The sequence below is a fragment of the Drepanopeziza brunnea genome, assembly GCF_022702325.1.
Source record: "Drepanopeziza brunnea f. sp. 'multigermtubi' strain 214-2 chromosome Unknown ctg7, whole genome shotgun sequence".
In the NCBI taxonomy this organism is placed as follows: domain Eukaryota; kingdom Fungi; phylum Ascomycota; class Leotiomycetes; order Helotiales; family Drepanopezizaceae; genus Drepanopeziza; species Drepanopeziza brunnea.
The window spans coordinates 270,218-295,057 of NW_027094070.1; the positions used below are offsets into that span (position 1 = coordinate 270,218).

The following is a 24,840-nucleotide window of genomic DNA, read 5'->3' on the forward strand; positions in this document are numbered from 1 at the left end:
AGCGAAATATTCACGTTATGCTGACAATGACAAGAATCAGGCTGGAAGCGGAAGACGGAGCAAGCCAATGGCGCAAGCCCAGATGAATTACATGAAAAGCATTCTACATAACATTCCGAAAATATTCTGGCAGCTCGCAAGAGGGGATGGCATGGCAATGCCGAATGATCCAACTGAAATCCTATATCCAAAGTAGACCAAGCTGCTCAGACGTGAATACCCGAGAACTTCAAGCGAAAGAGACTCCCGGAAGCAAAGCACCAAGCACTAAGAAACAGATCTTAGCAGCCAGTGCATTAGCAGCGATCCAACTTCTATCGCTTCTCGCCAGAGGAAACTATCTATCTATAATAAGTAGCAAAAATTGGTAAAGCAAAAGCAATAGTAAGACATTAGATAAGCACATTCTAAGGTGACGTTTTTTGGCCGCTGGAAAAGCACGGGTCAATTGCACACAGAGTATTCTAGATTGAATAGATAGATACCCAGGTACACAAGCCTACCTACTTACACCTTCAAGTAGTAGATAGCCGCAGTAAACAAAAATAACCAAGAAGCCCATCAAATCAAATAACTATTAAAAACGACTCGGAAAAAAAACTGGTATCAAGACAAGAAAGATTTGCGCAAGAAGAAAAAACGACAAAACATAACTAGAAGCTCACGAGGGGGTTCCAGTCTGCAAACCTAACTGAATGGGTTTTTTTCGCTGGTAATACATAAAAATACAGCCACGTCGGACCTCTGACACGGGAAGCTGGTGATCAGTTCTCAGCGACTTGAGGAGGTAAGCCACGGAGCCATCGGCTCTTATTCCACCCCAGGCGAAATGATTTCACGGAGTTGGCTTGTATCAAGCAGATATGTGTTTTTTTGGCAAGAAAAAAGATATAGACAGACCTATGAAATATAAGAAACATATCATGAATTACAATGCTTCGGATGAGAACCCCTTTAGAAACTTACAAGGGACTGGTAGGGGGAAAAAAAACTCGCCGTCATATTCCCACGACAGCTCCATCCAGCCTTGGTGTATCTACCGAGCTCCCAAACGCCGTAATGCAAAATATTTACACAAGGCCTTAGTTCGTCCTCCTATTAACAACACCCATACGCCGCGCCTTTAACCGGCGTCTTCCCCAGCTTCACACCGCCCCTAACGCTCCCCCCCGCCGGTGGCCCTTTGACACCACTTCTCCTATCATTCAAATCGTATTTCCCTGCCTCGACATTCATGTAAATCCTTTCCGCGACCCTACCAAACGCATTCTCGACCCCCTCGCCACTCTTTGCAGAGGTTTCCACGTATTCTAGTACGCCATTCTTCCGCGCCCATTCCCGAGCCTCCTCAACGGTCACCTCCCTCTTGCTCTCCTCCTCCGTCGCAAGATCGCTCTTATTCCCCACTAGCACGACCACAATATCCGGCTCCGCTATCTGCCGCAGATCGTTCAGCCAGTCCGTGACATGTGTGAATGTCGGTCTTCTCGAGATGTCGAAGACCAGCAGCGCGCCAGACGCGCCGCGGAAGTACGAGCGCGTGACCGACTTGTAGGTCTCCTGCCCGGCGGTATCCCACAGGGAGAGCTTCATGTGCTTTTGCTCTATTTTGGGCTCGGCGCGCCGCGGCTCGGGCAGCCCTTCGCTGAGGTCCGGGGGGCGGACTGTAGTCGGTTTGGAAGATGGGAGGGGCGTGTTGGGCGGGCCGACGGGGACAATGCGGGAGCCTGTATGAGTTGGTGTTCTGTTAAGTCTCTCTGCTCCTCTCGGATTGGATTGTTTCAAGGGTGTATAGGTAATAAGGGGATGGGGATATACCGAACTCGACACCTATCGTCACGTCATGGTGTTGGGTGAAGCGGCCTTCGCAGAGACGGATTGTGAGGGAGGATTTGCCGGTCCCCGAGTCGCCGATGCAGACGATCTTTGCAATGTAATCATACGACGACGACATTGGAGTGGTGATGTGAGTGTGGAAGGGTGTTGCTGGGAGCGTGGAGGAAGGTCTCGTTTACTCGTGGCACGCGATCACGACTCGCAGGGTAACAGCGGTGGATTGAATGCTGGGGCTGGGGGGCGAGGATAGAGGTGATGTGCGATTGATTCTGGCGTACATCAGGCTGTTGATGTTGATACCCTGGTTTTTGGTGTTTGGTGTCGTGTTTATTGGTTTAGTGGTTGGGAAGTGATGATAAAGACAAGCTTCCCTCATTTTTGTAGACTAATCTTAGCGTACCGACGAGATAGCTATACTTTTTTCATCACGCCGGTACTTGCTTGGTGACTTGATGACAAGCTCTCGGTACTCCAGGATCAGCAGTCCGACTCCGACGTCCTGTGATTATTCTGCCACCGCCCACCGCCCTTCACCTAGCATGACTGACTCTCGCCCAAACAATACAAATCATACGGATTTAATACCATACCATACTATAATCTCCGGATATCAGCATTAATTTATTCACCTTGCTTCTGCTCTACCTGCTTTCATCCGTTCATCGCTTCCAGCCAGCCAGCAGCACGCGAGTGGTACGGAGTGGGGAATTCAATAAAGGACGCCCTCGGCGAAAACGACTTCTACCGTTTCAAGGCGGTGACGACCTTATCGCCGCTCCTACACCGCGACCAGTTGATACACCATCACCATCACCGACAGTCGACAGTCGAAGGTCAAAGATGTTCTCAGAATGTGCGTATACTCTCTGGGTAGGATATCACCCTCGGCAGAATGCGCCTCCTAACACAATAAATACCTCCAGATGCTTCCAAGTTTCTCGCCCAGTCCCAGTCGCGAATTTCGAACTTCGTCCAGCCCGATAACGCTGACCCTCCACCCCGAAACCCCAACGACCGATACCGACGAGCAAGCCAGCCTCTCCGGGCCCAGTCTCGCGGATACTCCTCACGGCTGGGCAACCCATACCTGGCGGCCTCGAACTTCAACTTCCCCCGTTACGCCGCGGCTCCGCCAGACGCGCCTTTGTTTCATAGCGCCTTGGACGAGTTCCGCGAAGAGGACGACGAGGAGGAGCGGGAGAGGGAGACTGCGGATTTCTTTGCTCTGCAAAAATCCAGAAGAACTTTTGCTCCTATAGCACGGCTCGAAGAGAGCCGCGAGACAGATCCCGAGGCCAGTCATGAGTCGGTAGAGACGGCGAAGGACGATCACGGAAGATCTACCGAAGACCGTGGGAGAGGAGGAGGAGGGATAAAGAGCAGCTGGAATGGCGGTGGCCGGAGTATGAGAGGAAGAGGGCGAACGCCGGGAATGATCGGGGAAGAAGGCAGCGACAAGGATGGGGAGAGCACACGGCGGAGTAGCAAGGCCAGCAGTAGAGGAAGGGGAAGAATGGAGGATATTGGGCTCGAGTCGACGATAGAGGATGATGATCCGCCGTATGATCTGGCTGTAGAGATGGACAGCGATGATAGCCCGCCTGCCTTCCAGAACTTCCGATCAGAACCTCGAGATGGACCGATCAGATCGCCTACGAATTCCAAGAGTGGGCACGACAGATGGGCCGATGCACGCCATGCTGCTGGGGCTGGGATATCACGACCTCCGAGCTCAGTTGCGACGGTTCCCGAGGTCCTGGCTCAGACCACTGCAGAAGCGCCGAGACACGATATATTCTGGGGGTCCCTCTATATGATATGCCTCGGGGCGCTCTTTTCGACTTTCTTCCTCGTCTTTCTCCATACAGAAACACCTGACAGAAATATCGGCGATACGATCTACACCACCCTCCATGCCTCGTTTCACCTCTTCGCTGTAGATACAGTGGTGTCAGTCTTCGTGTCGCTCATCTGGTTGGCCCTGCTGCGGTCATTCGTGAAGCAACTGGTACATTTGATTCTGCTCGCAGTCCCGGTCATCTTGATCTCCTTCTCGCTGTACCCTTTCATCGCTAGCTACAAAGGGTCGAGCCACGGCAACAGTCTTCAGGATAAGGCGATGAGATGGCTATCTTTCATCCCTGGACTATTTTCACTGATATGGCTGTATACGATATACAGAGGTCGCAAGTCTGTGAGAAAGGCAGTTGACATATTACAGTTTGCCTCGAAGATATTAGGTGACAACCCTGCTCTTCTTGGGATGGGATTCGCGACGTTGGGCGCCGTGGTGGCATGGACTTGGTTGTGGCTTGGAATGTTCACCAGAGTGTTCCTTGGGGGCCATCTATCGACTTCCGTCACCAGATTTATTATCGATGCGACAAGTTGGTGGCTAGCAATCTTTTTTGTCCTGATGTACATCTGGACGCTGTCCTTGCTCAGCGGTATTCAAAGAGCAACTACTGGAGCGGTTGTATCCCAATGGTACTTCCATCGCGGCGTCATCCCAGCTCCAGCATCTCGAGAAGTAGTCATTGCAGCACTCACCCACGCAACAACTACAATTTTTGGTACTATCTCCCTGTCAACCCTATTGGCCCTCCTCATTCGCTTACCGCTCTTGGTCCTTCCGCGCCGCCTTATCAGTGTTGTGACAATCTTCGCTTACTCCTTCATCCCAACGCCCATCACTGCACTCACTAACCCTCTTACCCTCACATATGCGGCCATACATTCTCAAGCCCTTCACGACTCTGCTCGTGGCCTCAGTCAGATGACATTCTTGAGTCCGCAGGCACCAACCACAACCCTCACACCGCGATCTTTCAACGCGCGAAACCGGCAAATAACTCCCCTTCTTCCTTACCGCCTAGCCAAGCTCATTTTGCACGCTACCCGGTTCATCATGGCCATGGCTCTCGGTTTCGGCGGGTGGGTAGCTACAGCGCGCCAGCTGCAGATTTCCATGCCAGAAGGCGCTGGTATCAGAGGAAGTGCATACGCCTATGTGGTGGGTCTGGTAGCCAGTTTTATCGGCTGGGGTGTTCTTGGGGCAATGGAGGGCGTGCTGAGCGGGATCGTAGACGCGAGTGTGGTGTGCTGGGGCAGTGAGAGAGGGATGGCAGGGAACAAACAGTATTGTCCCGAAGCAGCGGAGCTGTTCAGTGAGAGGCCTACGAGGGGGATGCCGTGAAGTACTCGGGGAAGAGCGAAGGGAAGAGCGAACACAGATACGTGCTGGGAAGTCTAAGGCGCACAGAATGATAAATGGGCGGGCACGAAGGATTATTCTTATCTGAGCCACCCGGGTATGCGTGCCTAATAAGCGCGTTATATCGGCGCGTATAATTTTGTTTTTCAATAGGAACATGACAGGGCAGGACAGGATAGGACAGGACAGGATTACCTTTTTTCAATCCACGCCTTTCTCCTCCACCTCTGGAACTTCATGATGCCGAGACCTTATTACATACGTGATTTGTTTTTCAAGTTGAGTCCGACAAGTGCTAGTAGCAGGCGAGAAAGAGCGTTCCCTTACTGTTAGTTACATACCCCGAAATGCCTGTCCTAGACGCAATATAAAACTCTTCATGAATTTTCTCGCTAAGTTTTTTTTGTCTCATTTCATTCCAGTGTTTTTTATGAGAGCTTTAGGAATTAGTCGGGGTTGGGAGGGTGGGGACGGGCAAAACATTACAAATATATATGTATACATACCTATGTACCTTGTGTGTATATATGTGTATATGTATATATATCTAAACACGACAAGAAGGAGAATACATATCACGAAGGGGGAGACGCGGGAGGGTTTGGCGAATCCGTAGAACTTGATAGCGACGTCGATTCGGATATATATATACGGATACACATACATACATTCATTCACCCGCCTTCGATCAGATTTTCCTTTCCGCTGGATGGCTGCTGCCTGGCGAAGCGCGCATGGTGTCGTCTAGGTATAACACTGCTCAGGGCGAGGAGGACAGTACGTACTTGAGAATTAAAGGCAGAGAGAGGAGGATGAGGAGGAGGAGGAGGAGGAGGGGAAATAAAGGGAGATGGGCTTGGGCTTGGGCTTGGGCGTGGCGTAAAGTGCGGTTGTGATGAGGTTTTCTGTACGTTGCATTGTGTGTGTGTGTGTGTGTGTGTGTATTGAACGGTCGGCTCGGCGGCGGGTCTTGCAGGATGTATATAGAGAGGGGGGATGAAAGGCGTGGTGGAGATGGATACGAGGGGGTGGATATGTGTTGAGTGCGATGGCTTGCTCTAAGTATGACATTTGCAGAGCGGAGCGGAGAGGACGGGGTTGGTGGGGTTGACAGCGGCGATGAGATTTGGAGATTGAAAGCGGGGAGATGGCTTTGCTGGTGGGTTGATGATGCCTGTTTGAAAAAAAAAAAAAAAAAAAAAAAAAAAAAACCATTTGGATTTAAAATAATAATAAAAATATTGCAAAGGTTTTCTTGATATTTACAGAGTACAGTCCTGGCTGGGCGGCGTTCAGTAGCGAGGATTCTGTGAATACTCAGGCGCCGAGCGGCCGCGAACGGGGAAATGCAGATGACACGAGAGTAGCGAATTGAAAGCGATAGTGATGTTTATATACCGTGTTCTGTGATCTGCAATTGGACCTCTCGGGGGGGATTACTGGACACGTAAGTATGTAAGAAAAAGGTAGGTAGGTAGTTTTGCTTCGAGGATGGAGAAGCTAGCTGCGTCTCTCCGGGTGCGGGCTGACCTACCTGTCAAGCTCCGCGAGTGAATCTTCTGGGTCGATACCGGTAATTGATCGCAACCTTTTAGCGAGCTAAACGGCGCACTTCTTTTGTACGTTATGGATTCGACGTGTCTGCTTCACTCTGGTGGTGGCTCCCTACTTCGTACATGCATTGCTTTCAAGTTATTCCCAGACCTTCTGCTCACGGGTCCATCAGATCGACAGCCGAGGCCCAAGAATCCGAAGCCTGAAACATGGGGCCCCGTGGGGGGGGGGGGGGGGGTGGCACTTGAACCCCTCCGCTTAAGAGTTTCCTTAGCAGGGAAGGGGGGAAAACCCCTCATGTGCGTAACATGCGTGACTTCTCTGCATACCTTATTAGCTACAGAGCAATGTCGAGTATATCCGTTGGTCCAGCTGAATTACTTCAGTTCCCATTATGGCGTGTTCGCATATGTATATAGACTTACTTCAATTGAGTAAAGAGCCTATCTTTAACAGAATATACATCGATGTCCTTCACCCTGTGGTGGACCCTCCTCCCCTGGGGAATGTACTCTGTAAAAGTTTGATAATGGGAGGATCCCATGGCGCGCGGCCTAGCTTTGCCTTGCTTTGACAATAATACAGTTCGACAGAGCTCGGGGTGATGGAAATCGACCTCCATATGAATTGCACTGTATAAATCCTAGGCCAACTGCAGTATACTCGTCGACCTTGCCAGTTCGTCCGCGGGCCCGCCGATCTCTGCCATTAGAGTTGACGGCCACGCATTTCCTTCGTCCTCAGCTCGCTTAACGTAAACAAAACACATCACGAGGGGCCTCCCTGGTGCCCCACGGGGGACTGCCCAATACAGCATGACCCTAGAAGTCAGGTCAGTGACCACACGCACATCTTGTGATGAAGGCGAATAGGGAAAGATTGGAGAGAGAAAAAAATTGACTTTGTGATGACGCAGACCACGTGCTGGGGCCCTTGATGCCAATGCCAATGCACCTTGCGGGCGAGTGGGGGCTTGTTAGCGCAGGTACAATAGGTACCTACAACATTCCTCTTCATCCTTTTTTCCTCACTCTTCTTTTCTACTCCGTATACATCGCGATTGAGGCTTTGTATTCCAAAGATCTACAAATTATTTCATCATGGGTGGCGGTCCGGAACTCCCGCCCGTCGCGGGCCTGTCTGGAGCAGCAGCCGATTCGCAAGACAAGGGTGGTGACAAGAATCTCCGAGGCATCGTGGATATGGGCAGGTTAGTGCTACCCTTTCATTCCCCCAATAATTTAATATACTAGTTATAGCTACTGATACATACCCCGAATGTACAGCAATGGCATCAGATTCTCGGTATCGAGTCTCGCACCGCCAACGTCCCGGATACTGCCGACCCTGGTCTCGTACCGCTTGGACATCAGCCTGTACTCGGCCCAGTACGACGACGAGACGGGCGAACGCGTCCCCATCCCGGACGACATTATCGCGCAGATAATTGCCGCCTTGATGCGTTTCAAGGTCATCTGTAGAGATCTCAAGGTTCCCGAGAACCGCATCCGGATCGTTGCCACGGAAGCAACACGGACGGCAGTCAATGCCGTTGAGTACTGTAAAGCGATCAAGAAGGCTACCGGCTTGAAAGTGGAGATGTTGGGCAAGGAGGAGGAAGGTTACGTCGGTGCGTTGGGAGTTGCAAGCGGCTTTTCGACCGTGTCCGGTATCGTGATGGATCTTGGCGGGGGCAGCACCCAGATTACGTGGATGCGGTCGATTGATGGGAAGGTAGAAGTCAGTCCGAGGGGCTCTGTCAGCTTCCCGTATGGAGCTGCTGCCCTGACAAGACAGCTGGAAGCTCTCCGCAAAGGCAAAAGCAAAGAAGACGGTGACGCAGCCGTGGCGAGACTGCGCGAGGAAATGGAGGCCAACTTCAGACAAGCCTACGATGATTTGAAGATACCAGCAGACATGGTGGAAAAAGCCCAGAGCGAAGGTGGATTCCCGCTCTATCTCTCTGGGGGAGGCTTCAGGGGCTGGGGCTACCTTCTGCTCTACATGGGACAGATTCATGGCCGCCACTACCCAATCTCGATGATCAACGGGTTCAGGGCAAGCAAGCAGAAATTTCAAGACATCGAGACGTTGAAGAAAGTTGCACGAGAGTCAAAAAAGATCTTCCGGGTTTCCGACCGACGCAGAGCCCAAGTGCCCGCCGTTGCATTCCTGGTGAATGTGCTCACCAGATCCCTACCCCACGGCATCAAAGAGGCCCATTTCTGCCAAGGTGGCGTTCGAGAAGGTCTGTTGTTCAGAGAGCTGCCGCAGGACATCAGAGACGACGATCCCCTCGAGGTAGCGACAGAGAACTACGGTCGCAAAGCCGCCGATACCTTGAGTAATCTCTTGATCAACTCGATTCCGGACTCTTGCAAGAAAGGCGGCCGGTCCTTCCCCGAGTCTATTAGCAAGCACGTGGTGCACTCGCTTGCCAACGTTCTCTACGTCCACGCGCCCATGGCGAAGGAGATTGCATCCACAGCAGCTCTGTACTGCACCAGCTCAGGCTTCATGGCCTCGACGCACGGAGTATCCCACTCGGACCGTGCGCTGCTGGGGCTGATGCTGGAAGAGAGATACGAGGGAGAGCTACCTCCTCGTGAAGCAGACTTCAAGCTCAGTCTCCAGTCGATCCTCACGCCCGAGGAGGTCTGGTGGACGAGATATCTAGGTGCTGTGGGGCTCATGATCAGCAAAATCTACCCCGGCGGTAACTTCGACGGAGACGCGCCTCGCCTCAAGATCCGTTCGGAGTGGGCAAGTGGCTTCGGGAAGAACAATGACAAGGAGGGCCTGAGACTGATTCTCTCGATCAAGAAGATCAAGAAAGACCCGTTGATGTTGAAAGAGGCTCTGTCTGACCATGTTTCGTATATCCAGAAGGTTGGGAAGAGCAAGAATTGGATTGGAGGCAGAGATGGATGGGGCATGTCGATTGATATCAAGATCAAGGAAGTGGAGAAAATGGACTAGAGGTTTACGGGGTAGTTTCGCCCTGCCTGGGCAACGAGTTTTATCGTTTGAAGGATAGAATATTCATCAATCTAGGATTTGAACTCAAGGACATATAATTTTCGCAGTAGCGAAGTGGCAGATATCAAGATACCTCGTTTCGGATATTACCAGCCCACGGCTCGGTCATGTCTGAATTGTTTGATGATCTTTTGTATCTAGATCAAATTTTGTACGAAAAGGGTCTGCCGGCTACAGCTCGAAAGTCTTAAAATCGTGACTGTTCAGCAGTTCCGAGATTCCTATTTTAATAAAACGAAAGCCACGGTTTTTCTGAAACTGTTTCGAGAAGCCTGGGCATGGGAATTTTTATCGTTCCTGCTGTCACAATATCACAGCAAGGGGGAAACTCAGTGTAGAGAACAGCTTTCTATATTGCTAGAGACGGTGGATGGGTTCGCAAAAATCTCTATTGTAGAGTTGATGATTTGAGGAGGTGAAACAGACGAGGTTCGCACCTAATATTGCTGGCAATACCAACGGTTGCCGAGGTGGTCGACATCTCCGTAGTGGCGCTTGTAGGTACGATCCTTGTCGAAATCTTTCGTGTAGCCTTGGAATGGGCAGGCGTAGCGGGTAGCAGTCTGTGTAACGGTTAGCTTTATGAGTGTAAAGGCAATCGATAGAGAAAGCAGGGGAACTTACAAAGTTAGCGTCTGGGATGGGAGCGCCGGGTTGTGGTGGGTGGGGTGGTAGAAAAGAGGGAGAATCAAGAGGGGGGACAAGAGGATGATTATTATCTATGGAAGGAGGGAAGGCTATATAGTTCAGAGATACGAGCTAGTGGTCCTGATGACGTAACATATCCTTTGCTCTTTCTCCCATTTACTGTGGCGGTTGTAGTAGGGGCCGCGCTGGTTCGGCCGCTCGGAAGAGGCGTGCGCGCCGGTTTTCCGTCCGGGTGCTGTGCAGAAGACTGTATATATCAGTAAGTTGAGGTATAATCGTGGCTAGGAGTGCGAGCTCTCACGTGGGTTGTGGCAGCTGGTGCAGCTTTCGAGACTGTGGTATCCTGTTGAAACAGTAAGTATTATGGAAGCTTCAATTGAAATTGTAACCGGGGTGCGAGGAACTTACGGCTGCGATAGCAACCAAGGCGATGGTAGCTATGGCCATCGAAGCCAGGGGCACAGTAGCCTGTTTATATAGTTAGATCGAAGCTACCAATATGGATAAGTGACTTACTGGGACTGCTGGAATTGCTGAGGCGGCTGCAACAGGAGCCACAGGAGCGATAGCTCGGCTCCTATCGAGGCGCTGGGGCGAAATTTATTGAGCTATATACATCGTCAGTAAAAGCGCATCTCAAAATGATATGTGCTACCCGCTGTCGTAGGGGGGAGGGGGGAGGGGGGAGGGGAGAGGAGGGGATCTCTGCTCTGCTCTTTTATCTTACATCAGCAGAACGACAGTCACGTAAATCGATCCTGAGATCGTCTATCATCGGCCATGATGTTGTGCGTTCGCGGTCAGGAGAGCCGACGATCTGGTGTTGAGTTGTTGTAGATGAGATCGAAATCGAAAGTGAGGAGGTTAAAGAGAGAGTCGAAAGATTAGCGTAGTATTTGTGGGACCTTAGTTGCACGTGCCGGCGGGCCTAGCGCGGAACGTGGGCTCACGTGGAAATCAAAATCGAACAGAATAGGAAGGGGCCCCTAAACGGGAGCCAAGAACAGGCGGGCATGGAAGCACGGAAAGGTCTTTTACGACGAAACAAGCATCCCATTGATCTGGTCTGGTGCTTACTAGATAAAGCTTCAAATTCTCTTTATTTACAACATCACATCATCACTCAGCATTGTGCGCACCAAATAGCTAATGTCACGGCCTTTTGAACAAAGAAAGCATGGCGGGGCAAAGATAATACCAATCTATATAGAGACTAACCATACTGAGCTACACGGGAATTATATGGTTCAAAGGCAGGTAGGATCGCCATACAGCAGGCGCTATTCCGCCGCTCTTACTCTTATTAGCAGCTATGGCAAGATCCAGCTTTACTAGTATTGGAGTCGATGATGATTCAAGGAGCAGAGAGCGTCGTGCTCATTCTCACTTCATCACTTTAGCAAAAATGTCGCTTCCGTTTGCATGATAGTAAATTGGAATGTAAGACGTTGTTTAGTTCGGCGATCAGACGGGCAGCATTCAGCTTGGCTATCTTCTTCCAAACACCCATGATGGCTCGAGTTCCGTCATTTTTAGAGCCCCAACGCCACTTTCTAGGAATATCCATGCACCTTCAGCCACTCCAGGATAACCTTCGCGTCTCTCTCCTTGTACGTAGCTCGTCCCAGGATTGTATCGCTGACCACATTCAGCGTACGGTCATAGCCACGGTTATCTCTACCCTCAAAGAATTTTGCAATATCTTTCTCGGTCTCGCGATCATTGAATTTGTTCAAACTCAATCTCAAGAACCGATCGAGCACTACCATGTTTTTACTCAGCTTCTCCTTGATCGCGTCAAAATTCTCCTGAATGTACTTCCACAGCCCTGGGCGGGTGTGCGAGTTTGCGGCAATAGCCATGGCGCCAGTGTGCATATCTTGTGTAGCGACGTCCTTGAAGAGGAGGGAGAGATACTCGGGGAGGAGAGTGGGGTCTTGGATACGGCCGAGGGCTCGGAGGGTCATTTCGCGGCCGTCGACAGAAGTGGTTGAGTGCCATTCCGCCTTGATGGACTCGAACTCGGATCTACCTCCGTGGAAGATGGCGAGGTTGTAGACTGCGGCGCGGAGGTTGGGGTGAATGGCGGATTTGTCACCTGATTTGTAGAGGTCGAATCGCTTCTTAGCCTCAGCGGTCACCCTGGGCAATGTTAGCAGCCCGTCATAAGATCTACTGAGAGCGTATTGTTACTTCTCGTGGCCGTTCAAGCCTGCTGTGAGGATAAGGAGAGCACGGAGCTGGCTGGTGAGTAGATCCTCGCCAGAGGCGGTTTCCCACCCAATATTCTCAACAGCGGGAGAGATCAATTTGAGAGTGAACTTCTTCAAGCCTTCTGAAATTGCCTCATCCTCTGCAAAGATAGCCTTGACAGTAGAGATTGAGCTCAGGATTTGTGACCAGACGAGGTAGTTATTTTCAGCTTGGAAGCCTTCGACGAAAGCCAGAAGTCCGGGGGTACTTCCTTCTCCAGAATACGCCAGAGCGCCAGCGTCACCAACCAGCCCTGAAAAACAATCAAAAATCAGTCAGGTTCCACGAAGATGGGAAAATGTAGGTTACCAATTTTGTCAGAGAGACTGAGACGCTCGATTTGGGTTCCAAGTGTGGCAAGCCGGCTTGGAGGGTAGTTCGTGCGGTAGAACCCAGTAGTATCCTTGTTGAGCTTGTAGAACGAGTCATCAATATCACGAACGGTGTCTTCCTTCTTCGAGAATCCGATGGGTTGAACCTCCTTTCTACCAACCTTGCCTTCGAGTCCAAGAGGAACCCACCAGGTGGTGCCGTCATCCTCTGCCTTGACATCCCCAGTAGAAAGATAGCGAGTCTGCCTGACGCTGATTTGTCCTGGCTCTTCTGCGACAGTAAGAACCGGGAATCCGATCTTACGAATCCAAGGGTCAATCAAGCCAGGAATATCCTGACCGGAAGCCTTGCTGAGAGCAGACCACAGGTCGTTCGTCTTCGCATTTCCGTAAGCATGGGCTCTCAGGTAGTCTCCCACGCCCTTTAAGAAGACATCTTGTCCGAGGTGGGCGGCCAACATGCGAATGACAGAGCTGCCCTTGAGATAACTGATGGCGTCGAAGATTTGGTCAACATCTAGAGCATCCTTGACGGGAACTTCGATGGGGTGAGAGCTACGGAGTGAGTCCAAAGTAAATGCAGTTTGCATGCTTTCAGAGACAAACTGAGGCCACACGTGCCAGTCTGGATGGATGCGATCTGTTGCCAACCAGCCGACCCAGGTGGCGAAACCTTCGTTGAGCCATAACTCGTTCCACCAATCCATAGTGACAAGGTTCCCGAACCATTGGTGAGCAAGTTCATGGGCAACAACGTAAGCGATTCTGTTCCTGTACTTCTCGTCTGAAGTCTTCTCGTCGAATAGGACAGCCGTAGTTCTATAGGTTATCAATCCCCAGTTCTCCATCCTGCCATTAAGTCAGCAGAGAATACACGATTGATTAGCACAAGAGAAAGAGAGATCGGTCGGCAGGAACTTACGCTCCGTGAGACTAGAGAAAGCAACGGTTAGCAGATGTCTGAATCAAGACTCGAGGAGGACTTATTATAGCCTGACGAGTCAGCTTAGGGAGCAGGGCCGGTGAGAGGGGGATTTTGTTCTCCGATTCTTACAAATTCATGGACAGCGAGCAAATCACACTTTGGTAGTGGATACTCGATTCCAAATATGTCCGAGTAGTAGTCAATGATCTGGGGAGTGTGGTCCAAGGCGTACTGAGCTTGACTCTTCAATCCCCTGGTAGTGTACACACGAACAGGAAGGTTCTTCCCATTGTACTTGCGCTTCGTGAAGTCTTCGATATACTCAAAGTCTCCGGCTGCCCATGCCAATAAGTATGTGCTCATGATCGGAGTCTTCTCAAACGATACAACCTTGAAGCCGTCTCTGGACTTCTTGGTGCTCTTCTCCGGCATATTCGAGAGGGCAACTTGGTCCTCGGGCAGCTCAATCTCAAAATCAAAGGTTGCCTTCAGATTTGGCTCATCAAAGCAAGGGAAAGCTCTTCGGGCATCACAGCTCTCGAATTGGGTCGAGAACATCACGTGGCTGTCTCCGTCCTTGGGAACCGATGGCACAGGCTCCACCGCAGGCTTGTACTTGGATCGGTAGAAACCAGCCATGTCATTGTTGACAGTTCCTTCGAACTTGATGAAAATAGTGGCCTTCTCTGTCGTTGGGAGGTTCTCTGCAAACGAGATGGTGGCACGCTGTCTAGGAGCATCGTACGAGATGGCCGTTGAATTGAACGTTTGCTGGGTCTTGGTATCTTCGAGTGATACTGACACTTCGGCGCTCTGGATCTTGAGAAGATGGCTATTCAGCGTGATCTCCTTGGTGCTCTTGACGATCCGGCCGAGGATGCTGACGGTGCCCTTGTAGGAGAAGGCACCTCCAAGTTCGATATCGTAGAGCGAGATGTCATAGTTGATGGGCTTGATGTTGTCTGGGAGGATATCCCGATCGATGGCGATAGCTGGAGCCATTGTCATAGAGGGGGGAGGATAGAGGGAGGAGGGAAGAGGTCAAGAAGGTTTGGGCGGATATGAGGATGGGAGGATGGAAAGTCGCTAAGTACGCGGAAGCTCTAGCCGACCGAGGTGGGATGTTGATCAATATTTTACTAGTGCGAATCTGAGAGGCGGTGATAGTTGGTCAGTTGAAGGAAACTTATTTCTGGAATATCGAGCGAGATCAGGTTGGATGTTCGCAGCATATGTGAGGGAAAATGAGAAGGGATGGGAGGGAGAATGAGTTGGACTTGGAGTTGCCGTTTGGTTCAACGCCATTTTGTACCTCGGCGTTTGGTGCAGACCAAACTCGACTGTACACGACCTCGACAGTGGGCCAACACAACACAACACAACACCACACAACACAACCCAACCGGACGCTCAAGGCAACACAGAATCCAATCCAACACAGCGGAAACCCGCTATACTACCGGACACATCCCCCATCGCCATGGCAGCCTGTCAGAAACTCTATCCTCGGGCGACGGTCAAGAAGATCGTCAAAGCCCACTCGAAGCGCAATGTGACCAAGAACGTGGATGTGTTGGTGGGTAGATATTTCCACGAATCTCCTAGAACCCCAATCGCTGACTTCTTTCCCAGATATTTCTTGACTACGAGCTCTTTCTGCAAACGTACGCGATCCCTTCCCCTATTCCGTCCCGCTATTACAACAAGACGCCTCGATTTTTGATGAAAGCTGTGCAGCCAACGCTGATGCTGATGCTGACATGGTCTAGGCTGATGAAGGAGGCTACTATCAATGCGAGAGCGGCGGGAGAACGGGGAATCAGTGCGAAGAGTGTCAAGAAGGTAACGGAGGTATGTTGGTTCCATGGGATTGGAAATGTCGGTGGTGAATGCTGGATCTCTGGCTAACGAATGTCCCGCACCGCAGGCATCCTTAGCGAAATTCAAAGGTTGAAGCTGTTACTATGGCAGGATAAGGATGAACAAGCACATCTCTACATCAAGGGAAGATATGGCTGGCCACCGTGAACCTCAGCTAATTGGGCTTGGTTGGAGAGGCTGAGAGGACTGGAAATGCTGAACAGAACCGATATCCTCACTATATCCGGGGCTGTTTGGACTTTGGACCACCCTGGCGCACGGGAGGACGGAGTAAAAGTAAGGCTACGGACGAGGCTGTAGCCTGTGGATTGGGGGTCTGGCCATGGCTGGGAATTTCACTCGGAAGTGTAGCCCTGATGGATGTTCCCTCTGTAGGTAGAGAAAGAAAATGAATCGAAGCAGTGCATAGATTTATCCCATTGCCATTATTTATCAAAGCCAAATCCACGCTTGTTGCCTATCTAGATGCGAAGTGAAAGACAGCAGCTTCTTGTAAATAGTTGTAGTTAATTGCATGCTGCCCTGCCCTGCTTCTCTGATATTCTGCTCACATCTGTCCGTCCGTGCCAAACAAGAGCGCGCTACGCGACGGAAGTTTAGCCGGGGTGTTCCCGCTCAATTCAACACAGCTTCCATCTCCCAGTTCTTACATCACTTCCGACCCTGATCAACCACCCAACTCTAACATCCTCCATATCTCTCCGACTCCGTCCTACAATCCTTGAGTATCCTACTACTCTCTTTCTCGAACATACCTACACACTCCTATCCAAACACGCACACGCACACGCACACTCACACCACATCCGCAGCGACACGCTCACAGCCAAACAAACGCTCCTTCTTCTCGGAATCCAACGCTACTCCTAGCTCACAATGGCAGCCGCCGTCACCGCCAACCCCGTCGTGAAGAACGAGTCGAAGTCTGCGAAGAAGAAGAAGGCGGCCAAGGCGGCTGCTGGTGAGGAGGTAGCGGCTCCAGCCGCAGCTGAGGTTGCGCCTCCCAATGGGGCGACCGTAAGTACTGAGGAAGCTTCCTATGTTTCTTTCAGCTATCTGTAGCGCCTTCTCAGGGCTGATATAGGTTTGTGAGGCAATGGTTAACGAAAGTCATCCTGTAGGAGAGCGCGAATGGTGATGGTTCTTACGAAAGCCCGTACATTAAGGAGCTCTATAAGTACGTATCCCTGGGATCGCCTGGAGTCCTATGTGCTCTGAATATCTAGGCAGTTTTGCTCTGCCCGCTGGCACGGCGTCCCTGCCAAACAGCTTCACTGACTTCTCAACAGAAGCATCCGTGGTGTCAACAAAAAGATTGTGAGTGAGCTCCTCCGCCTTTGCAATTTCTATGCAAGCTGGGCACTTGGCTCCGACTATTCTAACCACTGCGCAGACCAATGCCTCAAAAGTCGACAGCATCGTAGCTGAGAACCCCGACAAGTCTCTCGACGAGCTGGTAGCTTCGCGCAAGATCAACGCCGACCAGAAGGCCCAACTTCTGAAGAAGCCCGCCCTCCAGGCATCCCTCACCCAACTGGAAGATCAAATCGCACAGTACAAGAAGTTCGACCAGGAGTACAAGTCAAAGTTGCAGTCTGAGAAGGCCGACTTGGAGAAGACCTTCGCAGAGCGCCACAGCAAGGAGTTGGAGGAGGCTGTCAGCTCTGCCAAGTCCGAGGCCGCAGCATCTGCAATCCAGGAGCAGCAGGACAACCTTCTTCTGCTCTCGCAGTTCCTGAAATTGGCTGCAATCCGCAGAGGCGAGGATGAGCTGGCCGAGCAAGAGGAGAGCAAGGCTTTGGAGGGTCTATTGGCCCAGGTTTATGCGGGCGACGCCAGCGCAGTGGCTGCCATGCTGAGTCTCATTCAAGGCTCTTCGGAGACTATCATGTCTGTCAACCAAGAGGCCCTCTCTGTTACCTGTAGGTGTCCCTCCCTACCCCCGGGCCCCGGTTGAATCTAGTGATGTCTACAATCTGCCCTGGGCACCTTCGTACGGCGAACTTTGTCTCGACCACTTCTAATACATAATATAGACGCCGATCTCAAGGCTGCTTCCCTCGCTCAGATGCCTGTCGCCCTCCCAGAGGAGAGTGAAGCCGTTGAGACTGCCAAATACCCGGTAGAAAGCGACCCAACTATTCTCAATGCAGGTCTTACCGAGGTAGGTAGCGGAAAAGACCATCCCATGGTACTGGGATGATTTGTCATCCGGTCGGGAAACTAGACATTCGCTGACTGTTCCACAGCTCGACGCCCCTGCTGCTACCCAATTGACCAACGGTCATGCTGAGGCCGCCTACGACCAAGGTGTTCCCCAAAACTCTACCTTTGGTGATGGAGCTGCCAACGCTGCTGCAGAGGCCAATTGGGATAACAGCAACGATCTCTCAATGTCAACCAGTCGTACGTTTTTTTCTTCCCCTTCGTTAGCCCCAGAATCAGGTGACATGACAACTGCTGACTACCCCGTTCTTCAGAGGAGTGGGTTGAGGTTCCTCGTAATGCTGCCGAGACCGATACTGGTATTACTGCCACACCCGCTGCTCCTTCGAACGTCCAGAGCTGGGCTGACGACCACCCTGAGAGTCCGCCTGAGGTGAGCACTTCTTCCTCACTCACACGTGAACTTCATTTAACATCTCCCCAGCCAACCTCGACCCCACCAGTCAACGACGGTTTCCAAGAGATCCAACGCACTAGAGGCGGACGAGGTGGCCCGCGCGGTGGACGTGGTGACGGATACAGAGGCAGAGGTCGAGGCCAATACCGTGGCGATGGCTACCGCGGACGAGGCCGTGGCGGCGGTGGCGCTTCCCGTGGTGCCCGTCGCCCTGATGAGTCCTAAACAGCATACCCTTCACATCAATTCCACACGTGTAATATCTCTTCCTGCTTGTTTTGCGGCATCTTTGGCGAACAGGTTATGGTCTGGCATTGCATTGTTGTGTCCCTACATCTGGTTCGTTTATTTTTCCTGCCCCTCTCTCATGAATAGGCTGGATAGCCGGGCACATGGGAGCTCTCTTGTTTGCATGATCGGGTCATGTCATGGCATGGCATGGGACGGGATGGATGGTGGAGCAAAAATGAAGACGAACGACTAATGGTCTGCGGGGCAATTGATGATGGACAGGATTGGGCAGCAATTGCTCCTTTTGCGTTTTGAGACTTTGACACCCACTGCTCTTTGCGTTTAGCGGGCTGCACGGTATAGGTTACCTAGTTGAGAATTGCCATCGGGGCCTGAGAGGAGTGCGTCGTCTATAGCGGTCTCAGTGGTAGTAGTCGCCTTGCCTGCTGCTGCTGATGCTAGACAATGGATAAATAATTGCTCTCTCCACCTCTACCTTTTGTCATGCATCCTTGGCATTCTTCAGTGATTTGTGAAATTATATGTAGTAAAGTACTCTTTCTATGATGAGTTCGATTAAAGAAAGAGATTACAAAATTAACAAGAATCTCCTAAGCGATCATGGCTAGGTATCAAGAGTCTTTTCCCAATGTATCAAGCAGCAGAGTAGATGGTAAAAGCTGGCTATAAATGGGTGTTTCTCGCGGTCCGTATCTTCCTCGGTCCGCTTTTGCTTTGGCTGACAAGCTCAGACGTGTTGGTGGAGGAGAGGGGTGTATTCACTTTTCGTGGTGAAATGGCAAGCGTGAGTGAGCCTATGAATGCGATGGTTTTTTTTTTTTCGGCCCCTAATCTGTTTGTAGATATAGCAGAAATGTGCTGCTGCTGCTGCTGCTCTAGGGATGCAGCTCCAAGTCGTCCCGGCCGGCCGCCTGTACGTTACGTTACGTTTCACGATCTGCAATGTTGATCATAGAAAGAGTAGAGCAGAGCGATACGGCATTCATCTACTGAGAACTTGGACTGTTTATACGCTCTGATGGTGGGCGAAGCTGTTTCGCGGCGGGTAAAGAAAGAAAGAGTGAATGAATATGTGGAGAGGTCTGGGGGGGGAGGGGAATACAATGTTTACTGTTTGCTCTATTCCTGGTTTATGCTGTAAAGAAGAGAGAATTCTTTATTTTCAACGATGAATCCAAGCATCGTACTCGCTTGCTCACTCCTTTCACCTTGTTATCGCTAGGCCTCTTTCTACCTTAGAGATATCCGCTTTGGGCGTGGAAAGTTAGGAGCGTGGACACTTTTCTTTACGTTCAACGGTTCCTTATCATGGATGCTTCGGCTAAGCGAGGTATATATAAACAACGCTTCTCAAATGGAAGACTAAACATTGTGTCTTCCGGAATCCAATATTCAATACTCATTATGGTAGTCAGGATGTAGAGATTATTTGTCTGAGTCTATATAAGAGCTCATATCACAGCAAGAAGAAGGGAGTCTGTATATGGAGCAGAAGAGCTACAAAGAGCAAAAGCTTCTTCTGATTTTTCTCTTTCTTTTTCTTTTTCTTGCGCGTATCGTATCGTATCGCAAATCCTCTCCTGAATGTTTTTGCTTCGCCTGGTATCACTCTCTGATGAATCCTCGATGAGCTGCTCTTTCGAAAGCGGATCGGAAGAGCCCGATGGAGGAGGCGGAAGATGTCGACGCGTGCGTGAGCTGCGAAGATTCTAAAGAAGAAGAAAGGATTGTGGATTTTTACCTGGCCTAGGGAAGGAAAGTTGCAGGCTTGATTACGGGGTTGAACTAACCCCCCCTAAAAATGTCTTCAAGTATAGACTCTTGGCTGCAAGTTAGCACAGGTGACGTTGCCTTTTGCTGCCATTTCTTGTGGCTGCTGTCAACATCGCATCATGTGTTGTCACGACCTTCCCGGGCTGGTTGCACGATTTCCCTTACCCTTACCCCTCAAAAGTTAGAACCCAGAGGGTAACCAGATCACTAAAATCTTCCACGATACAGCATCAAACTTCCAGGCGCTGTCAGTATTACATGAGAAAATCCGATTAGACGCAATAACATTTGCTTGGTTGCAATGTGTCATTTTTGCCCGGCGTTAATAAATACAACAATAACAGCAGCAGCACTCAGATGACCAGTTTCTTGTAGCAGTGGGTAATAAAGTAAAGATGCGGAATTCGAAAATGGATAGTTGTGAATGTTATACATAATTATTATTATACCTCACACGAAAACGCCCGTCTGTACTGATAACAGTGAAAAACAATACGTACATGGAAGCCGGGAGTGCCTGGAGCATCATTATCTGCCCCATTCCGTGTGCTGAACTCCGGCGAATTTTTAGATATATCGATTTAGAAGGCTTCAGAAGTTGTTCGCGTCGTTGACCTCACTGTCCTCCGTCTCAACCTTGCCACGCCCCCAGGTATCACTATCCGTAGCCGCCAACCCGTTCCCATCTTTCCCACCTGGGAGTTCATGCCGCACGCTCCGTTTCGGTCGCAGCGGCGCCGGGCTATACCATCTTTCATCACCATTAGCCTCATCACACCACACAACACCAGAAATCTCAATTTGGCCAGCAAGGAAGAGGGAGACGTACTTCGCCCCGGAACCACCCATCTCGTACACTCTGTTCTTCTCCATCCCTTGATACCCCTGATACCCCGGCGGGAAACCCCCCATCCTCACCTCCCCGCTACGGCCCCCTCCACCAAGCACAGCCGGACTCAGACTCTTGTACGCGTCCGCACCGGCCCCCCAGAAACTATCACTCTCGGGACTCTTCCTCAGGCTGGCGTACTGTGCTTCCGACAGGCCGCCCATGTTAGGCTGGTACGAAGCCCGTCCTTGGCCCTCGTCTTCCTTGGGCTGTTTGTGCTGGCGTAGAAGGTCGCCGATACCGCGCTGCCGGCCGCACATGTACAGCAGCGCGGAAGCGAACAGCACGATTGTGACGGCACCGATGACGATGCCTGCGATGGCCCCACCGCTGAGGCGGGATGAAGGGGATTTTCCTGGGACGGCTGTCGATGTCGAGGTGGCTGTTGGTGTCGACGTAGCACCCGTCGCAGTGGTCGTCCTGCTGATCTTACTCTCGACTGGGAAATACTCGCCGGGGCTGAATTCCAAGGTGGCGTTTTGACTGTAAGCAAATTGGTTTGCGTACGAGTGCGTGGCGTTAGGATTCACGACTCCAATCATACCTTCGAGGCAGGCCCCTGGCGCGGAGCAGTAAAAGAAGAGTGGATTAGTGTCGTTTATTTTCAGGCGGAAGATGGGTGGCTATGCAGGTCAGCTCAGTACGTATTGCATAAAGATGGTTTAAGGTAGGCAGGCCTGAGACCTACGTTATTTGTGACAAGTACCGTAGGTCGGAAACCGCTATAGAATCCAATGCGACCAGGACCAGTGAGCTCGTATGGGATACATGGTTCATTGCCAAAGGCTGCGCGGGCTACAGAATGGTTTTGAGGATAGAAGCGGTATTCTGTTTTTGCTCGTCAGCTTGTGGTGTAGATTTGCTGCGCCTGGGCGAAGAGGTGGCGGCAGTAGAGAGAGAGTATTAGCGAGATATGTACCGATAATATCACCCTTCTTAGCGACGAGTTCGTTAGGAGAGAAATTGAAGCCATCCTGGTATTCTGCGTCAGCAATGTGGCCTTGACGATCGAATTGTATCAGATTGAAAACATACTGCGCCGACAGAGACCGTATGGGTGGCGCCCGGTGCGCTTGATGTGCTGGTAATAGTCTGCGCAACTCCGAGACTTGAGCCAAGAAGGACAGTGGTGAAAATACGGAATAGCATCGCGAATGATGTGAATTTGAATCTTTACTTCTGTGTTACCATGTACTGAAGAAGAAAGTCGTGGCTGCATTAAAGCACACACATCACCTTAACTATCTGCCTGACTGCATCATGGGAACAATGAAAGAGACTCGAGGGACCCAAATAGCAAAAGTGGATGGCGCAATAGACAAAGGAGTAGTCTGGGCGACTTTGGCCGTGCGGTGATAAAGCCCAGCGGGAACAAAGACTCGGACAGAAGAGGGCCAAACAGGGTTCCCGTGATCTAAATTAGTCGCAACAAGGATTTTCTGCTGGATGGCTTCTCACGGAAGAGACATGATTTGGGTATTTAACGACCTATAAACAGTTATTGGGACTTGGCCTTCTTGACCTCATTCTTCGAGAATATCAACAGTCCACTCTCTCCGACCAAAGTCACGAAACACCACAGATAGCATATCCCAAATCCAAAAGCTCCCACACCAACGTTGAGTACAACCCATAAGTCTGGTTTGCCTGTGGGTGGTAACAAAATGGCCTCCGCAACGTGCCACAAGGCCATGACAAGGTAGAAAATCATATGGATCGAGGTTGTCGCGAACCCGGCGAATGTGGCATGCTCGTCTTGCTTGTAGACGGCAAATGAGGTCGGTGGAAGACCAAGTAGATACGCCCAAAGCAGCGAAAGGACGTAGTATGGTATTCTAAGCTCTACTCGTTGGAGTAAGGGGAACATTGTCCAAACTCCAAGCAAGTTTGCGAATCCAACCCAAGCACGTGTGCTCTTGCTTAGCCCATGCTTACCGGCAAGTAGGAAAGTCATAGGCATTAACGGTAACAGAACACTCTTTTCGTGTACTTGAAAGCTGAACAAGAAGAAAGCCCACGCGGTGGTAGAAAGGGCCAGTGGCAAAAGCTCCTTCTTTGGCTTGGCAAATATGACGAAGCATGGTGGTGTGATCGCTGCAAGCGTGAGAAGCAACGATGCTTGTTGAAGCTGCTCGGATGGGTATTTCTTGAGCTTGATGATGACGTTCAAAGCACACCAGAAATTTGCAACCTTATCCTCGAACAGACCACGTGCGAAAGGAAAGATCCGATGTACCATCTGGGCCAGTTGTTGGATGATCGGATAGTACCAAGCCTTGAAGTTGACAAGGTATGAGTATTCGCTGAAGATCGGCAATGGAGCAAATCGACCAAAGAGATCTGGTCGAGCATCGATGCCTCTGTGAGCATCGTACAAAGCTCCCAACACCAGGGGAAGTAGGAGTAGGGCAAATGATACCAGCGTAACCACAGCAATGCCCAGGAACCGAGAAATATTGATCCTGGGAAAGATACAGACTCCCAGGAGATATGCAAACATAGCTGGCGCGTAATATAATGCCATCTGCTTGAACCCCAGAGCCAGAACAAAAAATACACAGCTCCACATGTATCGTCCGGCAAAAACGCTCGACATGCTAGCCAAAACCAATCCAAGCATGACAGTATTGTACTGGAAATGTACGTGATCGATTAAGATTGTCCCGGGCTGCATCAAAATTGCAGTCAGTGCAATTGAAGCATTCCATGAATTGATGCCCTTGAGCTTGGTAAGCCTCCTGACGAATATGACAGCCGCGGGTATGTAGATCAGGTATTCCGACACAATAACCGAAGCGCGCATGAAAATCTTCAACGCAGGGTCCTCGATTCCGCGAGATGCGTGGAGGCTGAACCACGAGGGGTCTATCACTCCTCCAACCTTACCCAACAGCCAGCTATGGTATGCGGTCAGGGGCGGGTAGTCTAATCCCCACCATTCGAGGTCGTGGAAGTACCATTGCGATACTGGCAATTGGGTCGTTATCTCCATCCAATGCCTCTGAGCTTCATAGTCGCCGTACATAGGCGGGTTCTGGAATCCTGAAGAAATATTAGATGGGCTTCATTCAGAGCTCTCGGAACAAATACCGGAAAATCCCCAGAGACCCGCAGCCCACCGGAAGAGGCCCACAGCCATCAATATCAACGGCAGAGTCTCCCATTGTGATAATGAGCTTCGCGCCGGCCAGAGAAAAGCTGCGAGAGGGTAGGATGGACGAGTGCCGCCGGGCCGTCCGCCGGGTGCCAGGGGCGCCATCGACATCTCGCTACCATTGCTCGTCTTCTTGACCTTCCGCCGAGGTTTGTGCGGTGAAGGTCCGACCATTGTCACCTATGAATACCAGTTGAGTCGAAGCCACGGCGCATTGCTTGGGAAGGGAGAAGTTGGCGATGTGAAGAGAGTGAAGTAGCTGAGGTGGCGGAGGGAGATGTTGCCAAACACGTCTACCCAAAGCTCGGGCTTCGAAGATGACGCGCCGGGTTGAAAAGTTTAGCGAGGGCCACGCCAGCAGATCCCAACGTCGCGTGTCTAGAGAAACTTGGCATCAAAAAACTATTGACTTCGGATATTTATATATATCTGATCACACAATCGATATAAGTTAGGTGGCATAGAGA

The 24,840-nt window shown here is 50.9% G+C and overlaps 9 protein-coding genes across 9 annotated transcripts; 4 read left to right on the forward strand and 5 right to left on the reverse strand.

Moving 5' to 3' along the window:
* Positions 1–1,098: 1,098 nt before the first annotated feature.
* L3040_004628 (uncharacterized protein) lies at positions 1,099–1,954 on the reverse strand (the record flags this gene model as incomplete). The annotated part of the gene is made up of 2 exons (XM_007287951.1): positions 1,099–1,727; positions 1,819–1,954. The coding sequence occupies 2 exons, from the start codon at positions 1,952–1,954 to the stop codon at positions 1,099–1,101; spliced, it is 765 nt and encodes a 254-aa protein (XP_007288013.1).
* Positions 1,955–2,676: 722 nt separating this feature from the next.
* L3040_004629 (uncharacterized protein) lies at positions 2,677–5,032 on the forward strand (the record flags this gene model as incomplete). Its single annotated transcript, XM_007287952.1, has 2 exons — positions 2,677–2,689; positions 2,760–5,032. 2 exons carry the CDS (start codon positions 2,677–2,679, stop codon positions 5,030–5,032), a joined length of 2,286 nt encoding a protein of 761 aa, XP_007288014.1.
* Positions 5,033–7,704: 2,672 nt separating this feature from the next.
* On the forward strand, positions 7,705–9,583 carry L3040_004630 (uncharacterized protein; the record flags this gene model as incomplete). The annotated part of the gene is made up of 2 exons (XM_007287953.1): positions 7,705–7,814; positions 7,891–9,583. 2 exons carry the CDS (start codon positions 7,705–7,707, stop codon positions 9,581–9,583), a joined length of 1,803 nt encoding a protein of 600 aa, XP_007288015.1.
* Positions 9,584–10,080: 497 nt separating this feature from the next.
* L3040_004631 (uncharacterized protein) lies at positions 10,081–11,073 on the reverse strand (the record flags this gene model as incomplete). Its single annotated transcript, XM_066156264.1, has 7 exons — positions 10,081–10,206; positions 10,268–10,402; positions 10,452–10,538; positions 10,593–10,634; positions 10,700–10,759; positions 10,808–10,868; positions 11,039–11,073. 7 exons carry the CDS (start codon positions 11,071–11,073, stop codon positions 10,081–10,083), a joined length of 546 nt encoding a protein of 181 aa, XP_066011686.1.
* A 771-nt stretch (positions 11,074–11,844) lies between these two features.
* Positions 11,845–14,803, reverse strand: L3040_004632 (uncharacterized protein; the record flags this gene model as incomplete). Its single annotated transcript, XM_007287955.1, has 5 exons — positions 11,845–12,433; positions 12,485–12,797; positions 12,854–13,725; positions 13,799–13,809; positions 13,931–14,803. 5 exons carry the CDS (start codon positions 14,801–14,803, stop codon positions 11,845–11,847), a joined length of 2,658 nt encoding a protein of 885 aa, XP_007288017.1.
* A 478-nt stretch (positions 14,804–15,281) lies between these two features.
* L3040_004633 (uncharacterized protein) lies at positions 15,282–15,755 on the forward strand (the record flags this gene model as incomplete). The annotated part of the gene is made up of 4 exons (XM_066156265.1): positions 15,282–15,377; positions 15,434–15,465; positions 15,571–15,652; positions 15,729–15,755. 4 exons carry the CDS (start codon positions 15,282–15,284, stop codon positions 15,753–15,755), a joined length of 237 nt encoding a protein of 78 aa, XP_066011687.1.
* Positions 15,756–16,558: 803 nt separating this feature from the next.
* L3040_004634 (uncharacterized protein) lies at positions 16,559–18,530 on the forward strand (the record flags this gene model as incomplete). Its single annotated transcript, XM_066156266.1, has 8 exons — positions 16,559–16,699; positions 16,804–16,859; positions 16,972–16,999; positions 17,076–17,604; positions 17,719–17,846; positions 17,932–18,088; positions 18,163–18,281; positions 18,333–18,530. 8 exons carry the CDS (start codon positions 16,559–16,561, stop codon positions 18,528–18,530), a joined length of 1,356 nt encoding a protein of 451 aa, XP_066011688.1.
* A 2,391-nt stretch (positions 18,531–20,921) lies between these two features.
* Positions 20,922–22,368, reverse strand: L3040_004635 (uncharacterized protein; the record flags this gene model as incomplete). The annotated part of the gene is made up of 5 exons (XM_066156267.1): positions 20,922–21,081; positions 21,160–21,842; positions 21,908–22,047; positions 22,139–22,193; positions 22,255–22,368. The coding sequence occupies 5 exons, from the start codon at positions 22,366–22,368 to the stop codon at positions 20,922–20,924; spliced, it is 1,152 nt and encodes a 383-aa protein (XP_066011689.1).
* A 349-nt stretch (positions 22,369–22,717) lies between these two features.
* L3040_004636 (uncharacterized protein) lies at positions 22,718–24,547 on the reverse strand (the record flags this gene model as incomplete). Its single annotated transcript, XM_066156268.1, has 2 exons — positions 22,718–24,261; positions 24,310–24,547. 2 exons carry the CDS (start codon positions 24,545–24,547, stop codon positions 22,718–22,720), a joined length of 1,782 nt encoding a protein of 593 aa, XP_066011690.1.
* Positions 24,548–24,840: the final 293 nt, after the last annotated feature.